The sequence below is a fragment of the Salvelinus alpinus genome, chromosome 17 (assembly GCF_045679555.1).
Source record: "Salvelinus alpinus chromosome 17, SLU_Salpinus.1, whole genome shotgun sequence".
Taxonomy (NCBI): Eukaryota; Metazoa; Chordata; class Actinopteri; order Salmoniformes; family Salmonidae; genus Salvelinus; species Salvelinus alpinus.
Window position 1 is genome coordinate 20,651,439 of NC_092102.1, and position 13,614 is coordinate 20,665,052.

Consider the following 13,614-nt stretch of genomic DNA (forward strand, 5'->3'; position numbering starts at 1 on the left):
GTATTCAGCAGTGGCGGTCGGTGACGTTTAAGATGGAGGATGATAATTTTTTTTATGAGCATGGCCTTATTTCTATTACAGCATATTGAATGACTATCATTCATATTTCATTCACCCGAGCTCAATTATTTATTTTTTATTTATTATTATTTGTTTTTTCTCACCTTTATTTAACCAGGTAAACCAGTTGAGAACAAGTTCTCATTTAAAACTGCGACCTGACCAAGATAAAGCAAAGCAGTGCGACACAAACAACACAGAGTTATACATGGAATAAACAAATGTACAGTCAATAACACAATAGAAAAGTCTATATACACTGTGTGCAAATAGAGTAAGATTAGGGAGGTAAGGCAATAAATTGGCCATGGTGGAGAAATAATTACAATTTAGCATATAAACACTGGAATGATAGATGTGCAGAAGATGAATGTGCAGGTAGAGATACTGGGGTGCAAAAGAGCAAAAAAATATAAATAAAATAATTAACAATATGGGGATGAGGTAGTTGGATGGGCTATTTACAGATGGGCTATGTACAGGTGCAATGATCTGTAAGCTGCTCTGATAGCTGATGCTTAAAGTTGGTGAGGGAGATATGAGTCTCCAGCTTCAGTGATTTTTGCAATTCGTTCCAGTCATTGGCAGCAGAGAACTGGAAGGAAAGGCGGCCAAAGGAGGAATTGGCTTTGGGGGTGACCAGTGAAATATACCTGCTGGAGCGCTGCTACGGGTGGGTGCTGCTATGGTGACCAGTGAGCTGAGATAAGGCGGGGCTTTACCTAGCAAAGACTTATAGATGACCTGGAGCCAGTGGGTGTGGCGACGAATATGAAGCGAGGGCCAGCCAACGAGAGCATACAGGTTGCAGTGGTGGGTAGTATATGGGGCTTTGGTGACAAAACGGATGGCACTGTGAAAGATTGCATCCAATTTGGGGTAGGGTGTTAGAGGCTATTTTGTAAATGACATCGCCGAAGTCAAGGATTGGTAGGATAGTCAGTTTTACGAGAGTATATTTGGCAGCATGAGTGAAGGATGCTTTGTTGCAAAACAGGAATTCGATTCTAGATTTAATTTTGGATTGGAGATGCTTAATATGAGTCTGGAAGGAGAGTTTACAGTCTAACCAGACACCTAGGTATTTGTAGTAGTCCACATATTCTAAGTCAGAACCGTCCAGAGTAGTGATGCTGGGCGGGCGGGCAGGTGCGGGCAGCGATCGGTTGAAGAGCATGCATTTAGTTTTACTTGCATTTAAGAGCAGTTGGAGGCCACAGAAGGAGAGTTGTATGGCATTGAAGCTCGTCTGGAGGTTAGTTAATAACACAGTGTCCAAAATAGAGCCAGAAGTATACAGAATGGTGTCGTCTGCGTAGAGGTGGATCAGAGATTCACCAGCAGCAAGAGCGACATCATTGATGTATACAGAGAAGAGAGTCGGCCCGAGAATTGAACCCTGTGGCAACCCCATAGAGACTGCCAGAGGTCCAGACAACAGGCCCTCCGATTTTACACACTGAACTCTATCTGAGAAGTAGTTGGTGAACCAGGCGAGGCAGTCATTTGAGAAACCAAGGCTGTTGAGTCTGCCGATAAGAATGCGGTGATTGAGTCGAAAGCCTTGGCCAGGTCGATGAATACGGCTGCACAGTATTGTCTTTTGTCGATGTTATGATATCGTTCAGGACCTTGAGCGTGGCTGAGGTGCACCCATGACCAGCTCGGAAACCAGTTTGCATAGCGAAGAAGGTACAGTGGGATTCGAAATGGTCTGTGATCTGTTTGTTAACTTGGTTTAAGAAGACCTTAGAAAGGCAGGGTAGAATAGATATAGGTCTGTAGCAGTTTGGGTCTAGATTGTCTCCCCCTTTGAAGAGGAGGATGACTGCGGCAGCTTTCCAATCTTTGTGTATCTCAGACGATACGAAAGAGAGGTTGAAGAGGCTAGTAATAGGGGTTGCAACAATTGCGGCGGATAATTTTAGAAAGAGAGGGTCCAGATTGTCTAGCCCAGCTGATTTGTAGGGGTCCAGATTTTGCAGCTCTTTCAGAACATCAGCTATCTGGATTTGGGTGATGTAACATCGATAGGTTTAGTTTACTACATGATATTCAAATGTTCCCTATAGCCATCATGAGGTTGATTCAACCTAGCCTTTGAATTAAAGTTTACAATGTAGGTGCACAGGTCGAGAAAACATTTTGAGTAATCAAGGTGACAGACAGTCACACATTCAATACCGCCTTGCACACTCTTGCCTGCATCTAGCTGATGGGTTATCATTAGTCCAACAGTTGCAAACAAACATTTCTATTGGACAAATTCAGGTATGTTTATACTCATTTAGTTCATTTTGCTTCAGTTTACGAAACCTTTATTTAACTAGGCAAGTCAGTTAAGAACAAATTCTTATTTACAATGACGGCCTACCCCGGCCAAACTCAGATAATGTTGGGCCAATTGAGCGGCACCCTATGGGACTCCCAATCACGGCTGGATGTGATACAGCCTGGATAGCAGCCACATACCAACAGCATGATAATATTGCTCGTTGGAAAGGTTTTTTCGCCTGGTCACAGACAGCTGATGTGTTGTGCACTGTCCACAAGCAAAGGGAAAAGGTGAGAGGAGGAGAGCATGTAGATGTGAGAAGGAATTATACAAGCCAAACCTTTATATCATATCCACTAACAGCTACACACAACCTACATCGTAGTGATCATATTAGCTAACGTCATAGCCAACAAAGCTACCAGAACTAACGCGTTAGTAAACCTGCTACAATCATGCAGTACAGTCAGAAAGCAGTTTCACCGGTGGATCCCGGTGGCAATAAATTAATAAAACCAAAAGCCTTGACTTGGAAGGGTTCCAGTGTTAGCTAGCTGGCTATGGCTATCCAACATAGCATCCCTTTCTTTTTGAGCCAGGTGTTTGAGGAGGCTAAACTATATTCGCTAAGTGAAAGTGAAAAAACCCCACTGAAATATAGCTCTATTGCTTCTCCTTCATTTTTAAAGAAATGTACTTGCTCTAAACTGTTTAATTTTATCTTTGAGTTAACTGCTTACATTTTATGCACTGCAGTGCTTGCTAGCTGTAGCTTTCAGTACTAGATTTATTATCTGATCCTTTGATTGGGTGGACAACATGTCAGTTCATACTGCAAGAGCTCTGATAGGTTGGAGGACATCCTCTGGACGTTGTCATAATTACTGTACAAGTCTATGGAAGGGGGTGAGAACCATGAGCCTCCTAGGTTTTTTTATTGAAGTCAATGTACCTGGAGGACGATGGAAACTAGCTGTCCTCTGGCTACACCATGGTGCTACCTTACAGAGTGCTGTTGAGGCTACTGTAGAACATTGCAAAACAGTGTGTTTTAATTATTTGGTGACGTGAATAGATTTAGTATAGTTTTATCTAAAAAGGTTAACTTTAATGTTTCACTATTTGTATTTATGAACTCCCCTTCCTCCTCTGAGGAACCACCACTGGCATTCAGTAGGAATACTGTCATCTTAGATGAGGATAGTGGGTAATGTAGTTTATCTCCAGTCAGATGATACACAAAAACCATGTAAACCAATGTAAAATACATTTTATTTGTCAGAAATAATGAGCCTTTACCCAAAAATGCATCACACAAAAATCTTTTCAAATAAACCCATTTGAAAATCCAGATTAGAGTGTATTCACAATTAAACACTGGATCTATAGGATACTTCTAAAGAAACAGTGAGACAAAAAGGAATCATTCACAACCTTGCAACTGTTAGGGTAAAACATAGAATAGCATACAAATGGCTACAAGACATAACCAATCCTGACAGAGTCTATAATCATGATTATAGACTTCAGTCCAGACAGATTTGGTTGATGGAAAACAGATACCGAACTTTGTAAACTTGGGGCTGTGCTCTATTGATTGTCCCAGCCAAGTTTGATGCTGCATGTGATCATCCCATGTGTCCTCTTTAAAGTTCATGGTTTCCATGTGGTTCATATGAATTCTGACCGTTATACAGTAGTCTCCCTGCATGCACACCGTTGAATACATTTTTCCAGTGTTCAGTGTAAACAGCCCAGTTAGGAAAATAATATCCATGTTACGACAGGTTCCCAAAAGAGCCACCTAGGAAAATAAAATATGAGGGGAAAAAACAGTAACTGTTAGAATGGCATCCAAACTTAACCAGTCATCTTACACATAATCACAATACAAAAAAACAACTCAGTATTCACCTCTGCTAAGGAGCTGCAAATGACGTTCCTCCTCTTGCACCTGCAGTTGAAGCACCTGATGTAGGAGCTCCTGCCTCAGTGTCTCCTGCACCAAGCCCATCCTCTCCAACTTACCTCCATTCAGACGCAACAGAGCACGGCCTGACAGGGAGCAGAGAGAGGAGGCTGCCATTAAAAGCTTAGTAATTCACTCATCCATACCCGCTGTATTGTGTATTTTACTCGCATTTTAATATTATTATGAATTATGGTTTTTGTGCTAGTGCAGTAGTTGATACCTGTGATGGCATGAAGGGTAAATCCCAGCAAGCCTATTGATTCAACTGACAGTACTCTGCCAGCCACTCACGTCAACTGTATTCCACTCTCATTTTAGGACTGTAAATGATGATTTGTGCTAGTGCATTTTTCCTGGTTGAATACCTGTGATGGCGTGATGAGAGAAGGCTTCTACGTAGGTCAGGTAGTTGTGAGGACAGTGTTTCTTCAACCATCGGCAGACGTCCTGCTGAGTCCATAACACCACAGGTCGGATCAGACTGGGCTGGGTGGGGCTGGTGTGGTAGATTCCATAGGAGTCACCTGAACGATGCTGGAAACATGAGCACGCACACAGAGAAAGTTTCCGTAATGGCCCGCTCCTGCTTGCACGTACAGTGTTTTAACCTTGAGTACCCCAAGGGATGACCACTCCAGTCAGACATAAGCACATCAATCAAGGAATCTGTTCAGACACCCAGAGGTCCTTCCTTAAAATGTTAACTCTGTAGGTCACCAGGGACCACTTGCATGATGTTAGCCACACAGATATGATGCATGTCAATGCAGTTGCCAAGAATATAGTGATGTGAGTGACTTTCCTTTATTTATGGTCACATACTACTTTCTCTGCAACCACTGCACTTCTGACAAAAGCACACACACTAAACACCTTACTAACCAGGACTATCATATAAAAAGGTCCCCCTGCAGATCAAAGCATACATACATATGAAACCCGAAGACCAGGGAGCATAGTTTTGTGAGGAATGAGCATCAGCATCAGACCAAGGAGCATAGTTTTGTCAGGAATAAGCATCAGCATCAGACCAGGGAGCATAGTTTTGTGAGGAATGAGCATCAGCATCAGACCAGGGAGCATAGTTTTGTGAGGAATAAGCATCAGCATCAGACCAGGGTGCATGTGGGTCAGTCTTATCCAAAGACCAAATTCATTCCTTTGGAATCTGAGCAGGATGTGGGTGACTAATCAAATGAAGCCTTTGATCATTCATTCACTTTAAAAAAAAATCTATGAATGCAGTGTTCCCTCCTCTGCTCTGATCTTCTTCTCCAGAGTAGAGCAGCCCCACGTAAAGTTCAAAAGGTTGGATCGCAACATGCTAGTGTAGCCCCCCCCCACCCTCCCTGCATTTTTTAGCACAGACATTCATGATACAAAATTCTGTAACATATTCCAGTGATCGTGAAAGACACAAAGAATGAAGCCTATGCATGCATACATGCAAGGGGACTGAAAAACGGTAGCAAAAAAACAATCAATGTACCTCTGTCATCAACCTAAATTTGTAGGGTACTCGGAAACCCCAATGTATAGGTGAGAATTTTTCATTAATTGGTCAACAACCAGGCATATCAAAATTGCAATAGCAGGATTTAAAAGTAAATTTAGAACACAAAAGGTGCACTGTGCTGTAATACCACATGAAGGAGATAGATACCATATTATATCAGATACCATTAATTGAAATAGCTAGACATGCTTTGTTAGAAAACATATCCGTAAAAGCACATACTGTAAGGTTCACTCCAGCCATTAGATTTCATACAGTATATTTAAACAATAAGGGGGTGTGGTATATGGTCAATATACCACAGCTAAGGGCTGTTCTTAGGCACAACGCATGGCGGAGTGCCTGGAGACAGCCATTAGCCGTGGTATATTGGCCATATACCACAAACCCCTGAGGTGCCTTATTGCTATTATAAACTGGTTACTAAAGTAATTAGAGCAGTAAAAGTAAATGTTTTGTCATACCCATGGTATACGGTCTCATATACCACGGCTGTTAGCCAATCAGCATTCAGGGCTGGAACCACCCAGTTTATAATGCCCCTTTAAGCTCTTAGTCCACAGACAAGTGCTGGCGCTTCTGCACATAGGAAGGCCAGCAGTTCTATTTAAATCCATTCTAAAATGCTAAAATGCTAAAGTGCCTCATAGCCCTCTGGGTTAACAGCATCTTCCATTCTCCACAAACAAAGTGCTGCTCATGTTGGAACAATGGATGGTCACCAGATAGCGCATTGCATTTGTCAGATTATAAAAAATATTAAAAAATCTTTGTGAAGAGAGAAGCCTTTATGTTGGTATATGACAGAAGGCTAGAGAGAAGCATATATACTGTACACATCAATTAATAATGGAAAACAAAGGCTTTCTTAGACTGATCTGAGATGAATGAAAACCTAGGAAGCTCTTTCCTTTTCTTATTTGCATGTGCATCTGGAATAGGCCTACAATGATGAGAGATGGGGTGGATGACGAGAAGCAGATAAAGCACAAAAAGACATTCATTATCATCATGGCTGAAAAGCAATACAGAAATGGGGTAACATGGATTTCCCTACACCCCCAATAGCATCTGCTAAATATGTGTATGCAACCAATACAATTTAGCATCTGATCTGTCATCATGATATGATATGCCAAAAATCACAGAGATCCAGAGTAGTTGAGGTACTTTACCTGATAGCTCTCTGTCCCAGGCTGTTGCAGCAGCTTCACTGTCCGGCCCCCTGCTGTTTTCTGACCACGCCCGTCATGCCAGGTGAGGTTCCCTCCCGTCTGTCGACTCAGGTGCTTGAAGTCCTCAGGCAGTGCCCTATACTCCACAGCAGGCCGGCAGAAACTGAAACTGGAGGCTGCTAGAAGATAAGAAGCGAGAGAGAAATGATTTGAGTGAACAGTGCTAGTAGCCAATACACAAGCTCGTGGTTCTTACTTGAAACACCCTCAACGTCTGTAATTTGCCCTAAAAAGGCATGTGAGATCTGGAAAAATATCCTTGGGTTGGGGAGTAACTGATTACATGAAGAAGAAAAAAACGAATCAGTTATGTTACCAGCAAAAATCGAATGCCTTTTAAGAGTAAGTAATCCAAAAGTAACCAGATTACATTACTGAGTTTGGGTAATCCAAAAGTTACATTAATGATTACAATTTTGGACAGGTAACTAGTAACAGATTACATTTAGAAAGTAACCTACCCAGCCCTGCGTGTACCAAAGGACTAAAATGGGTGCCTACTCACTGAGAGATGATCTCAAACATCATTACTAGTTGTTTTTCCAGGCAGCCCAGGCACATGTTATATTAGCTGAGCCAGTAAACTGACTCGTTACAAGCTGTTGTTCAAAGGGATTTCAACTTTCACCCAGATAGCTCCCAGGGAATTATGGGAACGTCATATGGACTACTGCATATAAATCATATAGGACGTATATACGACAGATGTGCCATTCGCTCATCATTATGGTAAGTTACTGGCAGACACACACCCTATCCCACTCTGCAGGCAGCAGGTGTCTCTTCAGTACCATAATGAAGGGAAAAGGTGCTAGCTAGAGTAAACACACCATTACTGAAACCGAACCTGGCAACCAGCCACAGGTCATTACTGATTCTGTGCCCGATTGGGTTGATTTTCTGGCTGTGTTGGAGGCAATGTTTTGAGCAGAGTGTGTGTCAGAGTGTGCGCATGTGGGAGTGCATGTGCGTGATGCTCATTAAAATGTCTCTTCTCTAATTGACACAGAAGGTTTAATTGAAATGAGGACAGAATAAGAGACAGAGGAGATGAAAGGGTGCGTTTTTGGTTCTCTTGCTTGTACCCCTCCTCTGCATCATTCAGCATCCCCCTTATCACAGACCCCCAACAGAGCCGGGCTCTGCAAAGGCAGCTCTTGTTATCAACCCAAGCCATTCCAATGTCACTGGTGAAGAACATTGCCATAATGAACACAACCCTTTTATAGCAAACCTCTTCAGCATGGAGCATGTGTGTATGTCTTCATAAGACATTTAGTCACTTTAATAATAGGCCTACACATACACTATATATACAAAAGTATGTGGACATCCCTTCAAATTAGTGGATTCGGCTATTTCATCCACACCGGTTGCTGACAGGTGTATAAAATCGAGCACACAGCCATGCAATCTCCATAGACAAACATTGACAGTAGCATGGCCTTACTGGAGAACTTAGTGACTTTCAACGTGGTACCGTCATAGGATGCCACCTTTCCAACAAGTCAGTTCAAATGTCTGCCCTGCTAGATCTGCCCTGGTCAACTGTAAAGGCTGTTAATGTGAAGTGGAAACGTCTAGGAGCAACAACGACTTCGCCGTGAAGTGGTAAGCCATACAAGCTCACAGAACACAAGCTCACAAAATCATCTGTCCTTGGTTTCAACACTCATTACAGAGTTCCAAACTGCCTCTGGAAGCAACATCAGCACAATAACTGTTCATCGGGAGCTTCATGAAATGGGTTTCAATGGCCGAGCTGCCGCACAAAAGCCTAAGATCACCATGTACAATGCCAAGCGTCGGCTGGAGTGGTGTAAACCTTGCAGCCATTGGACTCTGGAGCAGTGGAAATGCGTTCTCTGGAGTGATGAATCATTCTTCACCATCTAGCAGTCCGACGGACGAATCTGGGTTTTGGCAGACGCCAGGAGAACGCTACCTGCCCCAGTGCATAATGCCAACTGTAAAGTTCGGTGGAGGAGGAATAATGGTCTGTAGCTGTTTTTCATGGTTCGGGCTAGTTCCTTAGTTCGAATTAAGGGAGATCTTAACAGTACAGCATACAATTACATTCTAGATGATTCTGTTCTTCCAACTTTGTGGCAACAGTTTAGGGAAGGCCCTTTCCTGGTTCAGCATGACAATGCCCCCATGCACAATGCGAGGTTCATACAGAAATGGTTTGTCGAGATCGGTGTGGAAGAGCTTGACTGGCCTGCACAGAGCCCTGACCTCAACCCCATCGAACACCTTTGGGATGAATTGGAACACAGACTGCGTGCCCAACCTCACTAATGCTCTAATGGAAGAATGTCCCCAAAGTAATGTTCCAACATCTAGTGGACATGATTTTGGAATGAGATGTTCAACGAGCATGTGTCCACATACTTTTGGCCATGTCATGTATTTCCACAAATAAGAAATTATGCTTCTTAGAAAATGTACCCAATGTAATTCGATTTCACTTAAAGACGGTCATAAGTGATCAAATTAGGCTACTACTTGAAAGAAACTGACTATGGTCAGTTGTCACAGTCACCCTCAAGTCGCTGTGCATTTCAGAACCACAAGGTCTGAACAGCGGTGTCTTACTGGGCTACAAAATTCCATGCTGAAGCCTAAGTAAATAAGATGGAAAACCGGTCAGGCAAATTCAGCAAAACTTATGTACACTTGTTTAGCTTAGCCTGCACATCGAATAGCCTGTAGTTAATAGGCCTAGTTACCGACAAAAAAGGCTATTAGAGGAGAATATGGGAGATGATATTTGAGATGTCCACATGCAAAACTATTGGATCTCTATTACCGTCCACAGCCATGGCGTGTCTCCTTTCCTTTCCCGTGAATGCACTAGTAAAAGTATCCCATCCTCTCCGGTAACCGCTGACCGACCGGTAATCTCCCGTTTGCGTTCTCCTCACCTCTCTGTTCTGCTACAGCATAGTCCTTTCCGCCAAACTTGACAGTACGGACAACCAATTATAGCCTACTTGAACAGGACTGCAGAAGCGCAAATTAGCTCCTCTTTACCGTCGCACAGGTGCCACTGCCAGTGAACAACTATCTCCTGAGTTCCCCGGTTATATGCAGTGGTGAGGTGAGGAATAACCACATGGAACAGGCTACCAACTGCCTAAATTGACACGAAGCATGACTGTAGCCTAAGTTTAAAAAAAGTTTAAAAAACACCCATAATAGGGATGCGCTCTTGAGCAAACTCTAATCAGATGGTGCTGCTCATAGTGTCCTGTCCCGGGTGACGTTATGTCTCTTTCGATGCGGAATGTCCCAATGAAGTTGGCTGACTGGTTCTGTCAGTGCGGAACTATATGCGTGTGGTTTATCTAGTCGTGAGAATCAGGCGCACTGCTTTTTCTCAAGAGCCAGAATGAGCTGACTCAAAGTGCTGCCAGGAGCCCTGTAATTAGCGCAGCCATTGGAGAGCTACTGAAAACGGGCTGACGAAAAGCCAGCCCAAGAAATAAAATAAGAGAACATTCAGCATAAGGACTCCCCCTGCCCAATGTAGTCAGAGCTTGCGGGCTCCCAAGATGGCATGTTCTGTGGTGGAGCCTCAGAGCTACAAAGCCCAGGGGGAAACCCAGGGGCATTTCTAGGATTTAAAAACATTCGGGGCTTAGCCCAAAGCCAGTAGGGTGATCCTGGGGAATCCTCCCCCTGCAAAAAAAAATTATAATAATTTAAACAGCTAAATGCATGAATTTGGTGCATTTTGAGAACATTGAAAGACTAGATATTTTTCAGGTAACTTGCACCTTCCCTCCTGGCACAGCAGACACTGCCAGTACTCAATTACACTAGCTACCGTGGTTCTCTCTACCATAGAACACTATCTACTCTGAAACGCATACATCCACAGTGTATTGCCAAAAGCCTCCATACCTTTTAGCTTCCATTTTCTATGTTGAGGTCTCTTTTGTCTACCCTCCTTTCTCATCCTGTCCTGGTTGTAAAAATGGTTTTAATTGTAATTACAGACCTTTTCACCTCACCTGCAAATTCTTCGTAAACCATGTTGTACTTGTTCATTGTCTGAATTTCACCTGTTATAATTTGTGCAAATAAATAAAACGAATTAGAATCTATAGAACAGCTTGAAGTGATACAGTCTAATGTGTGCTCAACCCGCCACTGTTCTCTCTCCATCCCTTCCGTCACTTGTCTGTTGCCGTCTGCGTCTTGTCTGTTGCTGTCTCATGTTTGTTTGTTAATGTCTCCTTTGTCTATCCTCTTCTGTTTTGGCCTGTTTTGTTATTCTGGTGTCTCTCTCCATCATATTCTTCTGTTGGTGTCACGGCTGTTGAAAGATGAGGACCATGGTGCAGTGTGGTGAGCGTACATTTTCTTTTATTTAATAAAAATGACGCCGAACAAATAACAATAAACACTACAAAAACAAACCGTGAAGCTCAAAGGCTATGTGCTCTAAACAAAGTCAACTTCCCACAAAGATAAGTGGAAGGGCTACCTAAGTATGGTTCTCAATCAGAGACAACGATAGACAGGGCTACCTAAGTATGGTTCTCAATCAGAGACAACGATAGACAGCTGCCTCTGATTGAGAACTACACCCGGCCAAACACAAAGAAATACACAACATAGAACATAGAATTCCCACCCCAACTCACGCCCTGACCAAACCAAAATAGAGACATAAAAAGGATCTCTAAGGTCAGGGCGTGACAGTACCCCCCCCCCAAAGGTGCGGACTCGGGCCACAAAACCTAAACCTATAGGGGAGGGTCTGGGTGGGCATCTATCCGCGGTGGCGGCTCAGGTGCGGGACGCAGACCCCGCTCCACCACTGGCTCACCCCACTTTCGTGGCACCTCTGGTGCGGGGACCCTCGTCGTCGACCACGGACTGGGGACCCTCGTTGCGGGCCCCGGACTGGGCACCCTCGCTGGAGGCTCCGGACTGGAGACCTTCGCTGGAGGCTCCGGACTGGAGGCCTTCGTTGGAGGTTTTGTGCCATGACTCCTCACTGGAGGCTTCGTGCCATGGATCATCACTGGAGGCTTCTTGCCATGGATCATCACTGGAGGCTTCGTGCCATGGATCATCACTGGAGGCTTCTTGCCATGGATCATCACTGGAGGCTTCGTGCCATGGATCATCACTGGAGGCTTCGTGCCATGGATCATCACTGGAGGCTTCTTGCCATGGATCATCTCTGGAGGCTTCTTGCCATGGATCATCACTGGAGGCTTCTTGCCATGGATCATCACTGGAGGCTTCTTGCCATGGATCATCACTGGAGGCTTCTTGCCATGGATCATCACTGGAGGGAGGAGACGTATGGGCAGTCTGGTACGTTGAGCTGCCACAGGGCTCACCAGGCTGGGGAGACATACGGGAGGATTAGTTCTAGGCGCAGGCACAGGACTCACCAGGCTGGAGAGACATACAGGAGGCCCTGTCCTAGGCAGAGGCACCGGATACACTGGGCCGTGGAGGCACACTGGAGGTCTTGAGTGTAGACCCTGTACAACCCGTCCTGGCTGGATGGTTATTTTCGCCCTGCAGATGCGGGGCGCAGTCACACGATGCACTGGGCTGTGCAGACGCACCGGAGACACAGTGCGCAGAGCCGGCGCAGGATATCCCGGGACGTAGAGACGTACTGGCGGCCTGATGCGCTGAGCCGGCATCCTCCGACCTGGCTGGATGCCCACTCTAGCCCGGCTGATTCGGGGAGCTGGAAGGTAGCGCACCGGGCTGTGCACGCGCACTGGCAACACCGTGCGCTCCACCGCATAACACGGTGCCTGACCAGTACGACGCTCGCCACGGTAAACACGGGGAGTTGGCTCAGGTCTCCAACCTGACTCAGCCACACTCCCCGTGTGCCCCCTCCCCAAAACAAATTTGGGAGCTGCATCTCGGGCTTCCTTGCTAACCGAGTCCCTTCGTAACGCTGACGCTCTGCTTTTGCTGCCTTCAGTTCCTCCCGTGGACGGCAATACTCCCCAGCCTGCCTCCAGGGTCCCTTACCGTCCAGGATCTCCTCCCAAGTCCAGGAATCCTGGACAAGCTGCTCCTCCTTACCATGCTGCTTGGTCCGTTGTTGGTGGTGGGAAGTTCTGTCACGGCTGTTGAAAGATGAGGACCAAGGTGCAGCGTGGTGAGCGTACATTTTCGTTTATTTAATAAAAATGACGCCGAACAAAAACAATAAACACTACAAAAACAAACCGTGAAGCTCAAAGGCTATGTGCCCTAAACAAAGTCAACTTCCCACAAAGACAGGTGGAAAAAAGGGGTGCCTAAGTATGGTTCTCAATCAGAGACAACGATAGACAGGGATACCTAAGTATGGTTCTCAATCAGAGACAACGATAGACAGGGATACCTAAGTATGGTTCTCAATCAGAGACAACGATAGACAGGGATACCTAAGTATGGTTCTCAATCAGAGACAACGATAGACAGCTGCCTCTGATTTAGAACCACACCCGGCCAAACACAAAGAAATACACAACATAGAACATAGAATACCCACCCCAACTCACGCCCTGACCAAACCAAA

General features: G+C 44.8%; 1 protein-coding gene across 1 annotated transcript; it reads right to left on the bottom strand.

Moving 5' to 3' along the window:
- Positions 1-3,590: 3,590 nt before the first annotated feature.
- LOC139542451 (sterile alpha motif domain-containing protein 10-like) lies at positions 3,591-10,527 on the bottom strand. Its single transcript, XM_071347887.1, has 5 exons — positions 9,871-10,527; positions 6,999-7,177; positions 4,673-4,841; positions 4,250-4,390; positions 3,591-4,139 (listed from the first exon to the last, which is right to left on the bottom strand). Exons 1-5 carry the CDS (start codon positions 9,881-9,883, stop codon positions 4,114-4,116), a joined length of 528 nt encoding a protein of 175 aa, XP_071203988.1. The 5' UTR covers positions 9,884-10,527; the 3' UTR covers positions 3,591-4,113.
- Positions 10,528-13,614: the final 3,087 nt, after the last annotated feature.

Bases quoted from the DNA above. Each gene is read 5' to 3' on its own strand.
- LOC139542451 (XM_071347887.1), bottom strand. The intron at 4,842-6,998 runs GTAAAGTACCTC...TCATGTTTCCAG, and splicing joins CTGGGACAGAGAGCTATCAG to CATCGTTCAGGTGACTCCTA. The intron at 4,391-4,672 runs GTATTCAACCAG...GCTCCCTGTCAG, and splicing joins CTCTCATCACGCCATCACAG to GCCGTGCTCTGTTGCGTCTG.